This window comes from Ananas comosus, linkage group 22 (assembly GCF_001540865.1).
Source record: "Ananas comosus cultivar F153 linkage group 22, ASM154086v1, whole genome shotgun sequence".
NCBI classification, from domain to species: Eukaryota; Viridiplantae; Streptophyta; class Magnoliopsida; order Poales; family Bromeliaceae; genus Ananas; species Ananas comosus.
In genome coordinates, this window is record NC_033642.1 from 1,072,724 (window position 1) to 1,089,965 (window position 17,242).

Consider the following 17,242-nt stretch of genomic DNA (forward strand, 5'->3'; position numbering starts at 1 on the left):
TACTTTTATATATATATATATATATATATATATATATATATATATATATAGCCCTTAAAATTTCAAAAATATCTAATTTATCTTTACTTTTTTTTTTTTGTTTCTAATATATACCTCATATGTTTATCCGTTATTTAAAAATTACCCCATAGTTACCACCCATTAAGTTTTCTTGGGCCGGTTAAACGTGAGTCAAATATCTAAAAGAGTTAAAAAAATCAAAATACCTTTTTGCCCTTAATTTAAGAGCAAATAAGAAAAATTGGTGATGGTAGAGGAGTAAATTTGAGAAAATAAAAAATTAAAATATTTTTTTGCTCCTAATTTAAGGGTAAATAAGTAAATTTGGTGATTATAGAAGAGAGTATATTTGAAAGGGCAAAATAGTACTTTAGAGATAACAGTTATTGCTAACAGTTTACTAACGAAACTTAACTCTAGAGATATATTTAAAATAACTTGGAACGCAAAAAAAGTATTTTTAAAATTAACCTTTTAAGGGGGATAAATCAGAAAGTCAAAAACTTTTCCGGGGTGTATAAGCAATTACCTCTATCAAAATTATGGATCATTTTGAATAAACTATTTAATCTTTCAATTTATTTGATTTGAGTAAATCAATAATATTTTAATTTTAAAATTTAAACAAATTATCTTATTTTGATAAATTTATAGTTGCGAAAATTTTATGAAATATGCTAAGTAAACTCTATAAAAATAAATGATGCATTCAAATTTTAAAATAAAAGTGCCATTGACCAAAAGATGATATAATTAAATCAAAATTTTTAATGATTGGGCAGCTAACTCAAAATGATTCATAATTTAGATAATTCGATACACTTTTACATAATTATTTCATGATACTTAATTTCTTTTATGTACTCATAATATTAACATAAAAAATAAATTGGTCTTTATTAGTAAGCATATACGAGTAATGAAGTGTGGGACCACTATACTTTTGAAAATATATATTTCCAACTTTTGTGCACTTGGATCCCAATGATTTTTAAGTTGGTGGTAGTAAATTTAAGTTAAAAGTTGGTGCCCTAAAAAAATATAGTAACTTAATTCTGGAAGTAAATTTAATATTAAGACGATTTTAATAAAATAATTAAATTAACAAACTAATTATTGGTCGAAAGGATAGATTAGATTAAAGAGTGGATTAGGAGTTAGGGAACAATAGTCCTGAACTACTCGCATGGTTTTTAGGGAACCAAACGTTTATCACCAAAATCAATTTTATCACTAACCGAAAAAACATTTTTATCACCAAAATCTTTTTTTCGAGCCATTTTATACGGAACCAATCGTGCTCTAAGGAGTGTTTGATTTTTCAAAAAATATCTCAAAAATAATTTTCTGACTAAAAATGTATTTCTCGCATGTTTGTTCTCTAGAAAAAACTATTGTTTTCTGAAATTTCTTTTTTAGATTTTAATGGAAAAGTAGTATTTCTTTTTTTTTCCAATTTTTTATTCAGAAAAGATAAACTATGGAAAAGAGTTTTTTTTTTTTTTTTTTTTTTCAAAAACAATTTTCCTGATTTTTCACGAACCAACCACCCCCAAAATAATGAATATTTAATTAATTTAATTTGATTAGAAACCTAGTCACGAGGTTGAATTAGGATTATAATATATATAAATAATGTACTAAGAATTGCTACTTACACCCAAAAGTGAGTGCACAAAAACAAAAAATCAAGAAAGATAGTTTTATTTTTAAATTTGAAAATTAAAATATTAAAATTTTAAATTTCAAACTCTAAGTTTCAAATTATAAATCTCAAATTTAATGTAAAATTTAAAATTTAAGTTCAATTTGAAATTTGAAATTTTAAAAATTGAAAGGAAATTGGAATATAATATTTTAAATTTTAATTTAAAATTGAAAATTTGAGATTTAATATTTGAAATATAAAATATAAAATATAAAATATAAAATTTGAAATTTGAAATTTAAAATTTAAAATTGAATTTGAAAATTGAAAATTGAAAATTAGAATTTGAAATTTGAAATTTGAAATTTGAAATTTAAANAATTAGAATTTGAAATTTGAAATTTGAAATTTGAAATTTAAAACCTAAAGTTTGAAATTTGAAATTTAGAATTTAGAATTTATAATTTAAAATTTAAAAATTAAAAATACAATATAAAATTAATTATATATTTTAAAATTTTAAAATTTAAAATTTAATGTTTAAAATTTAAAAAGTTCAATTCAAAATTTGATATTTGAATTTAATTGTGAAATTTGACTCGAAAATAAAAAATTAAATTTGAAATTGGAACTCAAAATTAGAATAAGATTTGAGGGAGTAAGTTTAAGCTGCTTTTGATTTTGGGGACTAGCTTCAAAATTAGAAATCTAGTTCTAAAAATCGTAATAGATTTAAAAAAAGAGATTATCAAGTGCTCAATTAAAAAAAAATTATTTTTGGCCATCAAATCATTTTCTCAAAGCAGGACAAACGCCCCTTTAGTGCAAGAGACAATCGACTAAAAATTTGTTAGGTATTTTCACTTGAGAATAGAGGAGCATTTTGGTAATAGATGGTCAATTATGTTAAAGTTGATTTAAAGTATTTGAAGTCTATAGAATTGAAGTTTCATAATTTTTTGGGATATTTGGGTTCCACAACGTCGTAAAAACCTTGTGAAGTGACTCTTTATTTCTTGTTTCTCTATTTATATGTAGTTTTTTTCATGTAAACTTATAATTCATGTAAACTTCAATTGCAGCAATTGCAAGGAAACTGTTACAGTGGAAATCAACACTTGCAAAGGAAGCTGATGAATCTGGATGCACACCCCTTCACTATTTAGCCCAAACTTCTAAAAGTTACATGGTGTGTGAGCTTTTGAAACATGACACTTCTTCAGCTTACGTCCCAGACGCTAATGGATTATGCCCTGTACATGTTGCTTCAAGCTGGGGGAGAAGTGATATAGTTCGTGAACTTATTGGCCGTTGCCCCGATATGGACGAGTTAGTTGATAATGAAGGAAGGAATTTTCTCCATGTTGCTGTAGTACACAATAGAGCAGAGATAGTTAACTTCGTTTGCCAGAGACCATTGCTCGTGAAAATGATGAATGCAGAGGACAGCAATGGAAATACACCGCTACATCTTGCTGTGGCATCCGAGAACCATCGTATAATGAGTCTTCTATTGGAAAACAAAAGTGTGCACCCAAGAATTATAAACAAGAATGGTCAAACACCTCTAGGTCATGAAAGAAGATGGCATCCAAAATCACCCCCGCCGCCAAATCCATCACCGCCACTGCCACCGCCATCGCCAGCGCCAGCATCACGGCCGCCGCCGCCCCCGCCGCCGCGGGCGTCGTCAGCGTCGTCGTGGGAGTCGCTGCCGTCGTTGTCGCCGCCGCGGCCGGAGCCGCCGAAGCGGCGGAGGCTTCTACCGATTGTAAGACAATATCCCTTCCCTACAGTCTTTAATTTTCAACTAGTATTCCAATGGTTTAACTTAGAATTCATTGCTTACTAATCCTNGAAAGAAGATGGCATCCAAAATCACCCCCGCCGCCAAATCCATCACCGCCACTGCCACCGCCATCGCCAGCGCCAGCATCACGGCCGCCGCCGCCGCCGCCGAAGCCGGGGCCGGAGCCGCCGAAGCCGGCGCCGCCGCCGCCGCCGAAGCCGGAGCGGCCGCCGGCGCCGCGGCCGCGGCCGCTTCTACCGATTGTAAGACAATATCCCTTCCCTACAGTCTTTAATTTTCAACTAGTATTCCAATGGTTTAACTTAGAATTCATTGCTTACTAATCCTTAAAATCTACTTGGACTAGCAGCTTGTTGCGCTTAAATTATCAGCCCAAAATATTTTTGCACCCAAATTGTTAGTAGTAGAGTACTTAATACTTTGATAGTCAATGTTAATTCCTTTCCAATCCACTACAGGATTTTTCTAGTGTCATGAACTTAGACTTGAATTTTTCATCAAATTAAGGGTTTGATAATGTTATTCGGGGTGGGGGTGCTTGAGATTGAATTAATCTATATGGCTAGTTTAATAGTATTTAGAGATCGGCTGACATCATAAGGGTACATTTGGTTTACGCTACCTTTTTAAAATTTATAGTAATTCAATATTAATAAAAAAATATGACGATATTTGACTAAACGCATTAAGTAACCTAGTTGGTAATATTAAATTTATTTGGGAATGAGATTCCCAAAATATTAATTTTATTCTCTTGAAGGAGGGTGGATATTATCATATTAATAGATTGGGGTAATCATAATATGTCTAATATCTTTCTTTCTTCCTACCCGCCGGCTAGTTGGTATTATTTTTTTTTATACTCTAACCTCATATCTCTCTCTAAATTTATCTTTTTTTCTAAATTTATCTTTTTTTCTCTCTGAACAAAGCTCTCTCTCCCCCTCTTTTTCTAAAATCTCAACTCTCTCATTCCCTCTAATATCGACTCTATTTCTCTTCCTACTTCTTTAATTATGTTCTCTCTCTAATCTATGTTCTCTCTCCCTGTTTTCTAAAAAGATGTTAAAATTTTTAGTAGCATTATCTAAAATTAATTAAATAAATAAATTAATTAATTGTATATTTTTTGTAAACTTAAATAACATGACTAAATAATATGACTGTACAAATCAAACACAGAAATGCCACATTCTTAGTAATAAGATGAATAGGAATAGAATTCTCGGACATCTTTTTATTCCTAGTAATCTTTTATAGTGCGTCACACGCGCCTTTGGACGAGGAGTTCCTGCGAGCCGACCGCTCTTCTCTACCAGCATTGCCGATGGTGCTCCAGATTGGGTCTTGATCCAATCTAAAACGGTCTTCATGTCGTCGGACAGCGTGGTGACCTTGGCGGCAAGGTCGGATGGCGTTGCCATCTGCTCGTCTGCAGACATGGTAGATGCACTCTTCGTTTTCCTGATCGGTGGTTTGCGGAAAATGTCGAGGACGGAGAATTATTCACTGATAGCTTTGTAGACGCTTTTGGTTCGCACTATACACCAGGATCACATGCTCTGATACCACCTGATCCGTCGGAAGAGGAAAGCAATATTGCAGCGCCTTCCCGATGGATATCTAAAACTAGATTAAAGAGAAAAAAAAAGAAAGAATACAATTTCTATGTGGAAGAGTTTATATATTAATTCTCTTTAAATTGGAGTGATTTACAAGAGCTAGTATGACACTATTATTAGCCTTTCGGTTTACAAGAAGATAAGAATAAAGTATTTTAAAAATAATAATTTTAGTCTTATTCTAACCGAAGTAGTTGAAACTACTTTAATTTTATTCTAATCGAATTAGTTGGAATCTTCTCGATTCATATCTTAATCGAATTAGTTAGAATCATCTCGATCCTTATCCTAACTGAATTAGTTGGACCACCTCCGCCTTATCCTAACTGAAGTAGTTGGAACGGCCTCCGCTTTATCCGCAACGATTGAGACTTATCCGGATGGTTTGATCGTACCGGATCAGAGGGAAAGAGGAAATGGTGGGGAGAAATCAAAGAGAGTAGAGTTTTCTTCAGAAGGATGTAAGAAATTTGAATGCATTAATTAAAAGGAAGGTGGAAAGGCAAATAAAAGGTAGGTTAAGAGTTTCAATCAAGGCGAGACCCACTCTCAAACAAAAGAAGGTGGTTAAAGACAAAAAAGGGTGTAGTAAATACTAGCAGGTGGGCCCCACAACCAAGACTTAAGCTAAGCTTGCCTCATGGACAAAATTAGAGGGATTAATGTAGAGTTTATAAAGAAATCAATTTAGTCTTCTATAGAAGAATACACATGTAGAAGTGCTAAATTATGCTTTTGGCCCTCAATCTATGAGATGCATGACATTTTAGTTCTTATTTATTACTAGTTAAGAGCTCACGCTTAGCAATGGATAGGCATTGTTGATGATAATTGTTGTGGTGGATATTATATTATTGATAAATCTCATCTCAATTAGTGTTTAGAATACATAAAAAATGACATAACAATCATGAAAGATTAACAAACTATAAGTAAACCATATAGTATAGAACTAACATATTTGATTTAAAAAGTATATAAAATATATATAAACAAATTATTGATTTTTTTTAAAAATATTCTATAACACAATAACTTTAATTGTACTCTAAATAATGTAAAAAAAACAGAAAGGTAATGAAATTATTTTACTTATTTAAGTAATTCTTACCACAAATACGCAATTGCAATTCAAAATAAAATTTTTATTACTTTATTTTATTTACTCAGTAATTCTTACCACAAATACACAAAAAAATAAATTAAATAATCAAATTTCAAAGAGAATTCACATCATTTCTAATAATTATTTAGAGATTAGAGCACATAGAATGAAATAATTAAGATAAAAAAGAGAAAAGTTAGGTTTTTTTAGCATTAAAATTGGGCATTTTATTAATTGATTTAATTGGCTAATTTCATATAGATTTGGAAACAACAAAATGGGATTACAAAGAAGATCTCTCAAAAGATCAAAACTTGATTAGATCGAAGATGCCGCAACAAGCAACTCCAAAAAATTGGCTTTTCTCTCACCTATCAGTACAGACCAATAAATTGGCCTTAATTAGCACATACAGCTAATAGCACACAAAGCTCTCCAATATGCAACGATTGGTTAATTAGAGTTGCGGCCTCTCCTCTTAGCCGTACGGACCTCACAACAATCTAGACTTAATTAGTGCATGACTTCTTAATTTCGTCGCGGCAATTATGAACTTGATCGTAGTATTTATATATATAATACATATTTTCTAACTAGAGTTTAATTCTAATTCAATTAGAATTACACTCCTAATTATATTCCATATATATCAAATTAAATCTAATTCCAATTAGATTATAATTTAACTCCAATTTAAGTAACTACAAATCTAAACCAAATATAACACCTACAAATTCAAGATTGCATAGATACTTAATGAGATGAAATGAAAAGCAATGTAAAAAAATAGTAATAATAAAATATTGATGCACTCAATGAACACCGGTGGAGGCTCCGCTCCGAGCCCACCACGAAGCCCTCTACTCTGAATTGCACCCCCGATCCCTGATAGAAGAATCAACTGATCCCTGGTAGAAGAATATCATCGTAATGCACTCCTCGAACACCGGCGGGGCTCGATAGTGCCACTATCGGAGCCTTTCCCGCCGCCACCGTAGGCGGCGACAGCGCTACCATGGGAGCTGTCAGAGTCGAGGTCGAGGTGCGTGGGGACCTTCGTTGGAGAAGGAGGCGGTAGGTGCGGTGGCAACGGGACGTGTCCAATCCCGAGTATCATGGTACTAGTGCTTCTCCTGAATAGGGGTTAAGGTTAAAGTTTAAAAGAGAGAGAGAGAGAGAGAGAGAGAGAGAGAGAGAGAGAGAGCGAGCGCGCGCGAAAAGGGATGGAGGATGGGGAAAGACAATGGATGAGGGAAGGTGGGGCTAATAATTGGGTTTAGGCTTTAGGATTATTATTGGGAAGGAGAGAGAGGGGGAGGGTGAGAGAAAAAAAGCAAATGCCCTTTCGAGAGAGGGAAGGTGAGAGAAATGTTCTTTGGCCTTCTGAGAAGACATTTAACATTCTGGGAAGCGGGATGTTGGGTGGGGTGAGGAGAGGAGGTCAAAGCAGGAGGAGTAAGGGGGAACGTGACACATGGCACAAAGAGAGTGTCAATTCATAGTTTGTTTTGAAGGGATGGGCGATGCGGAAAGAGGAGGGATGAGGGAAGGTAGGGGTAATAATTGAGTTTAGGTTTTAGGATTATTATAGGAAAGGAGAGAGAGAAAGGGTGAGAGAAAAAAGGCAAATGCTCTTTCGAGAGAGGGAAGGTGAGAGAAATATTCTTTGGTCTTTTCAGAAGCCATTTAACATTCTGGGGAGTAGGGTGGTGGGGTGGGGTGAAGGGAGAAGGTGAAAGCGGGAGGAGTAAGGGGAACGTGACACATGGCACGAAGAGAGTGCCAATTAATAATTTGTATTGATAATTTTTGGCTTTAAAAACTTTAATTTATTATAATTTTTTGCTTGAACTTTATATATTGTTATAATCATGTCCTACATTAATTTAGTTAGTTGAATGTTAATATATTCTTATGTAGCGCGTCATCAATTACAATGTACAGTACTTTCACCTTCTCCTACAAGGACATTTTCCTCATTTGAAACATGATAATAGTATGATTCAGGTTCCACAACAGTTTAAGTATTCTTATCGCTGACATCGTTGTCCAAAATTCGTCTAATCAATTCTAACCCAACAACAATGAAGGTGCACTAAGCATTTGATAAAAAGAATTGAAGAACCCAATAATAAACATGAAAAACTTATTCTTTTTTATAGAGGACTAGTGCTCTAGCGAATTCACCCTCCCGTGATAGATCTTCTCCAAGAGCAACTTTGTGATAAAACCGACCAAGAGAGTTACTGTGCAAACCTCAAACCCTTATAGCACATGAGTGCAGCAAAAATCGGATCTTATGTAAATTAAAATAGATGAGAATAGAGAAAATAGCACGAAGATGAGCAAGAAATAAAAATCGAGAATACAAGAAATTTACATTGTTCGAGTAACGGTGTATCGGCTTATGTCCACGGGCATGATCTCCTTAATGCGTTGTTCGATTACTCCATGGCACAACAAATACAAAGAGTAATTTGGATACAAAAATCTCTCCCTAGAGCTCTTCCATGTTTACCTCTTAATTAGAGTCTTACAATGAAGCTCAAAAAACCTAAACATGAATTATAAGTTCATAAAACCCTAAAAACCCAATTCTAGTAGGAAACGATCTCCTTTGTTAATTGAAGTCTCCGATTCACTTCTAGTGTCTATCTCCGCTGAGATATCCTCCAAAAATATTTGTGGACCATCCCTAATCTCAAAGCATGAAATTAAATCAAGTTGTAGTCATATTCGACTCTACAAACTCATCTGAGCCGAGTTCCAAAACTCATAGGGATTCTAGAACACGAAACTTTGCAATATGTCGAATTTGAAAATTTGCTACTAAATTCCAAAATCTCAACCTCAGCTTAGATTACATACTCTTGGGTTTTGAAATTCCTCAACCAAGTTTCAAAATTTCTCATTCAGTCCAAATTTCATATTTTAGGGTTCTATATATAATTCCTCTACCAAGTTCTCGAAGTTGAACATCTAGTAACTTATTTTATTTGGCTTTTCTTTGTGATACTGACTCGAAACATGGTTTCACTTTAATCCAACACTCTGTACATTGCCGTTGCTATTGTGCTTGCCAAAGGTTATCCCTTCTCCACCGACACCATTGTAGACAAAGAACCACACCTCTCTATCCTCACGAGGGGATCATGATTGGCAACAAAGATTTGGTAGGAGGATCGAAAGGAGACGAGGAATCAAAGAGAACTATCTCTATCTACGACATCAAAGGTAGGGTTTTGCGGCATAGGGATCGAAATAAGAGAAGAAGATTGCTATGGAGCGGGTTGGGGAGAGGGAGAGCTCACCATAGGAGAGAGGAAGTGGAGAAAAGGAGATCGAGGTAGAGGGGGGAAAGATTGAGATCAGAGAGAATGAGGGTGGAGCAGTTGAGGGGGCGGGTGGTGCAGCAATGAGGGGTGGGACAAAATTTTTTGTGGGATAGTCCTTATGGTGAGACAATTTAATCCACCACCCATCATACTTCGAGATTCGTGCTAGTTCACATAATGGATGGTAGATAGGACCATCTCACAGTAGGTATAGTCTCCATAAAATTTTGGTAAAAATATACTTATCTAAACTAGCCAGCCTTTTAAAATTTTAATATTTTTTACTATCCAACTTTTTAATTTGTTTAATTTGAGTTAGTCAATAGCACTTTTAGGCTGCGTTTTTATTTCGAGTATAAGTAAGAATTGCTAGTTCTAGGGAAAGGTACAAGTTCAGATATAAACAGGAACTAGACCAATTTTACGTTTGAATGAAAATGAGGTTGTTTCAAGGAATAAGGTAAATAGTGTTTGGATGGTTAGATTGGAACAAGAGAATTAAGAGTTATAATTTGAAATTAAAATTATATTATGCAATTAATTAACATCAAAATATTACTTAAAATAAATAATAAATTAATTATTAATAATTAATTATGAATAATAATAATTATTAATAATTATTAATAATTAATAATAATTAATTATAAATAATAATAATTATTAATAATTAATTATAAAATAATAAATTAATAATATTGAATATCTAATTAATAATAATAATTAATAATTATTAATAAAAAATAATAATTATTAATAATTAATAATAAATTAATAATAGTATCGATTATCTAATTTTTAATAATAATAATTATTAATATTTATTAATAAATAATAATAATAATTATTAATTAATTACTAGTAATAATATAATAATAATAATTATCTAATTATTAATAATTAATTATAAAACAATAAATTAATAATAATATAGATTATCTAATTATTAAGAATAATAATTATTAATATTTATTAATAAATAATAATAATTATTAATAATTAATATAAATAATAAATTAATAATACTATCGATTATCTGATTATTAAGGATAATAATTATTAATAATTATTATTATTTATTAATAAATATTAATAATTATTATTCTTAATAATTAGATAATCTATATTATTATTAATNAATAATAATAATTATTAATAATTAATATAAATAATAAATTAATAATACTATCGATTATCTGATTATTAAGGATAATAATTATTAATAAATACTATTAAAAATTATTAATTATTATTAATTAATTATAAATAATAAATTATTTAATTATTAAAATAATAAATAATAATTTAAATATATTAATTAGATTAATTATTAATTTACTGCCATTAAAATTAAATTTAGATTTTGATTAATCTTGTTCTCATCAAGGAACAAGCTTGTTCCAGTAAAAGGGTGGAACAACAGCCTTATACTAGCTTGTTCTTGAAATCCTGGAATTACTGTTCCTGGGTACCAAATATCACGTTTGGGAAAGGAGGGAACAATAGCTTATTCTCCTCCTTGTTTCCGAACTAAATGCTACCTTAGGAAAAGGCACACCAATCATCCAATAATTCACTTACAAAAATTGGCCGAGGGTTGAGGGAAAGACACACCAATCATCCAATACAACTCGTCAGGAAGAATATTATTTTCTAGGGTTACGAGAATTAGGTGGTCATAAGTTATAGCAATTTAGCAGGTAATTGAAAGGTTAATAGTTATTATTATTATTTTTTTTAAAAAAAAGAGAGATAGATAGCACGCTACCCGCTTCATTTATTTCATATTAAAAGGTTAATAGTTATGGAAATGAAAATACATAAGTTATGAGATTTAGAAATTGAAAAGGTACAGATTATAGAAGGACACCATGAATGTATAGAATATGAAAAGATGTGACACCATGAATGTACAGAATATGAAAAGATGTAACTCCTTGAGACAAGTAGTGGTCAATGACAAAATAATTTTATTAACAAAATGTTTCAACAGATATTAATCCAGTTTGTTTTTGTTTCCGCTTCACAAAAGCTTCATATTGAAGAAGCAAGCTACTGACTTGCAGTTTTCTTTGTTTCACGGTAATGAACTGCCGGTAAACAGGATAGTAAAGTGATAGTTAATTTTGCAAACCACATGGCATATTTTATTATTTTATAATATGCATTTTATCACTCTATGGTTTGAAAACAGTATAACTTTTTTTCAACTCTTTTAAACCGTAGGTCTTTTATAGTAAAATGAAAATAAAATTGCAAGATATTTACATGCAATTTCTTGAATTTACAGCATGGTAAAATGAAAATGCGCTAGATCACACCGAAGCAAATTGAAGTTTGCCCTAAAAGAGGAAAAATAATTATTTACATTTTTTTTTTTTGGTTGTTGTTGTCAAATAAGCACCTTAAATGCAAGGATTGCAAGCAATCCACATTCATTCCTACACTAATTCATATAGAAATTTTATTTAATAAAACAAAAAACCGACAATAATGCCACATGTACAATGCCCTCCTGTTTTATTAATTTGTTTATGTTTTTTCAACAATTGGACGTCCTATAATCATGTAATTAGCCGAATTAGTGTATGAAGTTTGTAAAGAGTGACCCAGTAGTGGATTAGTCTACGGCGCAATGGCCAATTAAATTTGCTTCGTTTATGGGAGTGAAATGTGTAGTGAGTTCAGCGAAAATACGTGTTCAATGAAGTTTTTTCTTTGCTAACAATTTTTCTCTTTTGTTTAAGGAGTGGTTTGTAGCAATACTACTTAGCAAGTTTCGAATTAAACATTTTCTCTGTCTCTTTGTGGTAGCTAGCAGGTATTAATGACTACTGAGGCAGTAAGGCATCATCTACTAAACTTGTAGAGAAGTTAAGAATTTCAGCAGTCAGCACTAACTAATTTATTTGTTTCAGAAATAAGTGATAAAATTAAACTCGATCTTAACTACTGGCACTTGGATATCAATCTAGTTTGTTTCTATCTCAATATCAGGCACTCATTGATCAGGAATCGAAATATTTCCCGAGTCTTGAAGGAGAAGAAGAAGAAGAAGAAGAAGAAGAAGATGATGATGAAACTCTGTTCTGGCGGGAATGGGAGCGGATGGACAATGAGTTGCTCGACAAATTGAGGCGGGGGGACGAGACATTATTCCCACCTGAAACAGATGCGGATCACCGGGTCATTGAGGTTCGTGGTAATGGTAATGTCGGTAATCAAGCAGGGCGCAGGGGTTGCCGAGGAGTTACCGTCGGCGGAAACTCGGCCCTCCATATCGTGGCTACTTTCGGGCACTTGGAGCTCGCGAAGCGGATCTGCGACATAGATTGCTCCCTCCTGGAGGCACGCAATGCGGCGCTCGAGACGCCGCTGCACTGTGCTGCGAGGGCCGGGGCAGACCAAATTGTGTTCCTCTTTATTTCAAAGGTCCGCCAGGGTGAGGAGGCGGTACTCCGCGTCACAGATCGGAAAGGGAAGACAGCATTATATGCGGCGGCTGAAGAAGGTCATGACGAGGTGGTGAGAATTTTGTTGTCTAAGGATCCTGAGCTGGCGGGTATCGTCGACTATAATGGTGTATCTCCACTCTATGCTGCCGTGCTGTCGAAATCGCTCAAAGTTGTTCAGAAGTTGGTAGAAGTCCTTGGTGACAGAGGGGACGCGCCAGAGGCATCCTATGCCGGACCGAAAGGCCAAACTGCACTGCATGCAGCCGCCATCGTCCAAAGCCCAGGTAGTTAACTTACCTGCCTATCAGCTTCCGCATGCCCTATTTTATCTACTGCCTTTTTTTTTTTTTTTTTTTTTTTCTTTTTTTTTTTTTGCGTTTAGCTCTCTCAATTTTTCTTTTTCTTTTTACAAATAATTCTAGTAAATTTATATTTGTACGCATAACTCTCTCTTTACCATGCAAGCACCATTTTGGTAATTTTAAATTGAACACGCTGATTGAACCACCGTGTTTAAATACGATGATTTAATCATCGTGTTCATATTTATATTTTAATCTTTTATTTTTAAGTTAAGGGCTATAAAAATACAAAAAAGAATATAATAATCCAATCTCCGTGTTTAAATATGGTGATTGAATCGGGGTGTTCAACTTAAATAACGCCACCGAGACGCTTATGTTGAAAGTAAAGGGCTACTTATACAAATATAAATTTGTTAGAATCAATTTATAAATTCTTTTGTGAAAAAGCTAAATGCAAAAAAAATCCTTATATGTAGATATTATTTTAATTTTTTTTCCTTTATGTTCTAGAGATATGCCAAGTCTATGATCTAAAAGAGCTCTAGAATTACAATTTGAGCAATTAATACTATCCATACCTCTCAAATAGTGTGTATTTCATAAATTCCATCTATCTAATCGGTGAGATTTCTTCATTTGTAATATGATGTGACTAATAAAAAAATCTCACTTATTGAATGAGTAGGTGTATATCCTACATTCTAAAATGTAATGTATAAATAGCTTTTCTCATGCAATTAAAAAGATAGACTTTTATTTACCCACATGTGGTTTAGATCATTTTCACTTTGTTATTCTATAATTTAAAAAAAATAAAATTAACTAGTTTGTGGTTTTATCTCCATTTTTATCGATCTTAAAAGTTTATTATTAAATAAGTAATAATCACGGAGTAGTTAAGTATAACTTTTGAACCACACGGTAGCAAAGTAAAAAAATGAGCTAAACCACATGATAATTAAGTATAATTTTTTAAATTATAAAATGGCAAAATAAAAATAAACTAAACTATAAAAGAAAAAATAAAATTTATCTTAAAAAAATAACCGGGCTAGTAAAATAACCTAGACCACTGAATGATAGAATTGTAACGTTACAATCAACTTTAGGCTGTCGGGCTCCCATTGCTCTATTTTTAATTCATTCTTTTATTTATTTCCCTTCCATACTATCCAAACCAACCGATCAATGACCACACTTTTACCACTGTCAATTATCATACTTAAGGTTAGTAACAAATTTTAATTTTTGGAAAAAAAAATTGATTTTTTGTTATTTTATGACTGTTTATAAATTTTTATTTTTTTAATTGAAGTATCAGTTTAAAGAGAATCATTTGATCTGTCACATTTTTAAATTTTATTTATATAAAGCAATAAAAAATAAAAAAATAAAAAATAAAAAAATAAACAAAAATTAAGGGGCTGGCCTGGAGCACTGCCCGGGCCCCTGACACGGTTAGGCCTGGCTCGGATGAGCCGGTACCCTGCTGTTTCGGCCTAAGGTGTTGTGGGCTGTGCCCTCTTCATGATATTGAGAGGTTTTTCTCTTTTTTTTTTTTTTTGCATTTTAATGTTAAAAGAAATTAAGATTATAATTCACTAGGCAGTTTTGAGTGGCCAATGTATTATAGATATATAGCGAGAAACATCTTGTGAGGATAACTCTCCTGATCTTTTGTTTATTTATTTATAATTAACTTTTTTAGTTTTTTCTTGTTTTGCTCACCTATTATTTATATGAACTTCAATGACAGAAATTGCAGAGAGACTACTACAGTGGAAATCAGAACTTGTAAAGAAAGTCGATAATTCAGGAAGCACTCCCCTTCACTATTTAGCGACAGCTACAAACACTTATATGGTGCGTCAACTATTGAAAGATGGCCGTTCTACTGCTTACTACTCAGATTGTGAAGGGTTTTATCCGATACATATTGCTGCTAGTATGGGGAGTTGCCGCATAATTCATGAGCTTATTGCCTGTTGTCATGATATGGATGAGTTAGTAGATAACAAAGGAAGGAATTTTCTACATATTGCTGTACAAGAGAACAAACTGATGGTCGTTAAGTATGTTTGTCAGAATCGAGAGCTTGCAAAAATGATGAATGCACAGGATAATCATGGGAACACGCCGCTGCATCTTGCTGTATCTTCTCAGAACCGAGAAATAGTGAGACTTCTATTGGAAAATAAAAGTGTACATCCAAGTATCCAGAATAAGAAACGACGAACCCCTCTAGATCTTGCCATCACCAAGATCGACTATAGCTTAATCTCACTACAGGTAAACGAAATTCCTCCTTTAACATTCTTTGTCAGAATTGAAAAATATTTACCTGAAATTCAGAATGCAAATGAATAAAAATATTGGATATATACATTCACTCACATATAAAGAAATATAGAATAGTAATGTACATATACAACATATCTACGTGCATATATTGATTTCAGCATACATCTACTATAGATTAAATAGGTTAGAATAGGATTTCTTCTTTTGCCGTTCCAATTCACTAGTAATCCACAAATCATATCGTAATTCACAATTCCACATTCCGAAGGTGGTCAAAGAATTAGGTAGCTATTGATGAGAGGATAAAAAGAGAGAGGAAGAGAGAAAAGTAGCGCAATCGATCAGTACTTGCTAATTGGTCCTTCTATAATGAGCTTTTCTTCTTTGACTTCCAGAACCCGCACATCTGGATTTTTCACTGCTTACAACAGATTGGTGCCATCTACGGCCCTCAACGACTGGACCGCTTAATATATGACTCCAGACGCAAAGACATCGACATCGCCAGACAAAATCTTGACAATGAACAAAAGAAGTACGGGAGTACAGCTAAAAATCTAGTAATTGTCTCAGTACTTATCGCTACCGTGACATTCGCTGCAGCTTTCACCATGCCTGGGGGTAACATTGCTGACGACCACCAAAATGGAGGCACGCCAACTCTAGCAAGAAAATATGCTTTCACGGCTTTCATCATCTCAGATTTCATTGCATTTCTTTGTTCCCTCATGGCTACGATTTGGCTTATGTATGCTGGCTCACTTGCCATACATCATTCTCGCCGGTTAGAACTCATTCTGCGATCCCAATACTTCATTAGCATAGCGGCACAAAGTATGGTAGCAGCATTCGCATTGTCCGTGTATGTGGTGCTGGCCCCAGTTAACAGTCTCATTGTCCTTGTTGTCTTCATATTTGCGTTCCCGTCAGTCTTGTTATGCAGTCCAGATATTTGGCAGCGATTTCGTCTCACAATGACAATACAGAGAAGACTAGGATGGTCAACAATATTGTGCAAACCCTGCGTAATAGGGCGACCATTCGGGCTCGGTACGGAGAGTTTTAACTGGTTTATCTTTGGGCCGATAGTGTATTATTTGCTAGTTTATATACTCATCTTTGGGGTATCACTGATTCTTTCCATCAAACATTTGCATTTTACCTAAAAGTGGGTGCGAATTAAATCTTTCATTGTCATCATCCAAGGGCCAACTTTTTTACACTAGTCTTTGTTAGATGTATGCCCTAGAAGCCAACCAGGCCGATACATGTATTCTTTCTAGGACATAATTTTGTATTTGGTTTTAAAATATTATGAATAACTTTGGGTTTTTATTTCTATTTATGTTGTGTATGTGTCCATGAATCGTCCAAGGAATTAATAAGATGATGACATATATTCTCAAGTGTTGAGAATTTGAGACATGTGTCATTGGTGATTAATTCCTAAATGCTCCCGATCAATGGATCATCACGGGGACGGTGATTGATCCGGTGAGATTGGTGCATAGGTCGCTTCCCTTTCTGGATAGACGAGTCTCGAGTCGACAGTGTGGGGACACTGAAGCGAATATGCAGGTGGTTGTTAGAGAACAAGGGTACCGAGCGTGACCAACGCGAGAAGTCACTTGGATGTCTAC

General features: G+C 33.4%; 2 protein-coding genes across 3 annotated transcripts in view; both read left to right on the plus strand.

Moving 5' to 3' along the window:
- Positions 1-3,753, plus strand: part of LOC109727504 (protein ACCELERATED CELL DEATH 6-like) — a 5,778-nt gene extending 2,025 nt beyond the window's left edge. Inside the window, exons 2-3 of the mRNA XM_020257645.1 lie at positions 2,752-3,440; positions 3,505-3,753. Of these exons, the coding sequence (XP_020113234.1) occupies positions 2,752-3,440; positions 3,505-3,753 (938 nt within the window). The remainder of the gene's footprint in view (positions 1-2,751; positions 3,441-3,504) is intronic.
- LOC109727306 (protein ACCELERATED CELL DEATH 6-like) lies at positions 3,426-16,935 on the plus strand. 2 transcript variants are annotated; one of them, XM_020257369.1, is made up of 4 exons: positions 3,426-3,440; positions 12,539-13,280; positions 15,058-15,590; positions 15,998-16,924. In XM_020257369.1, the coding sequence occupies exons 2-4, from the start codon at positions 12,650-12,652 to the stop codon at positions 16,766-16,768; spliced, it is 1,935 nt and encodes a 644-aa protein (XP_020112958.1). In that variant the 5' UTR covers positions 3,426-3,440; positions 12,539-12,649; the 3' UTR covers positions 16,769-16,924. The 2 variants fall into 2 exon arrangements, with proteins under 2 accessions (XP_020112958.1, XP_020112957.1); XM_020257368.1 differs by lacking the exon at positions 3,426-3,440 and adding an exon at positions 3,669-3,721 and having other exon boundaries at positions 15,998-16,935.

Excerpts from the sequence above, each read along its gene's own strand:
- LOC109727306 (XM_020257369.1), top strand. The coding sequence starts at position 12,650 with ATGGACAATGAGTTGCTCGACAAATTGAGGCGGGGGGACGAGACATTA. Across the intron at positions 13,281-15,057 it reads CGCCATCGTCCAAAGCCCAG|AAATTGCAGAGAGACTACTA; the intron begins GTAGTTAACTTA and ends CTTCAATGACAG. Across the intron at positions 15,591-15,997 it reads ATAGCTTAATCTCACTACAG|AACCCGCACATCTGGATTTT; the intron begins GTAAACGAAATT and ends TTTGACTTCCAG.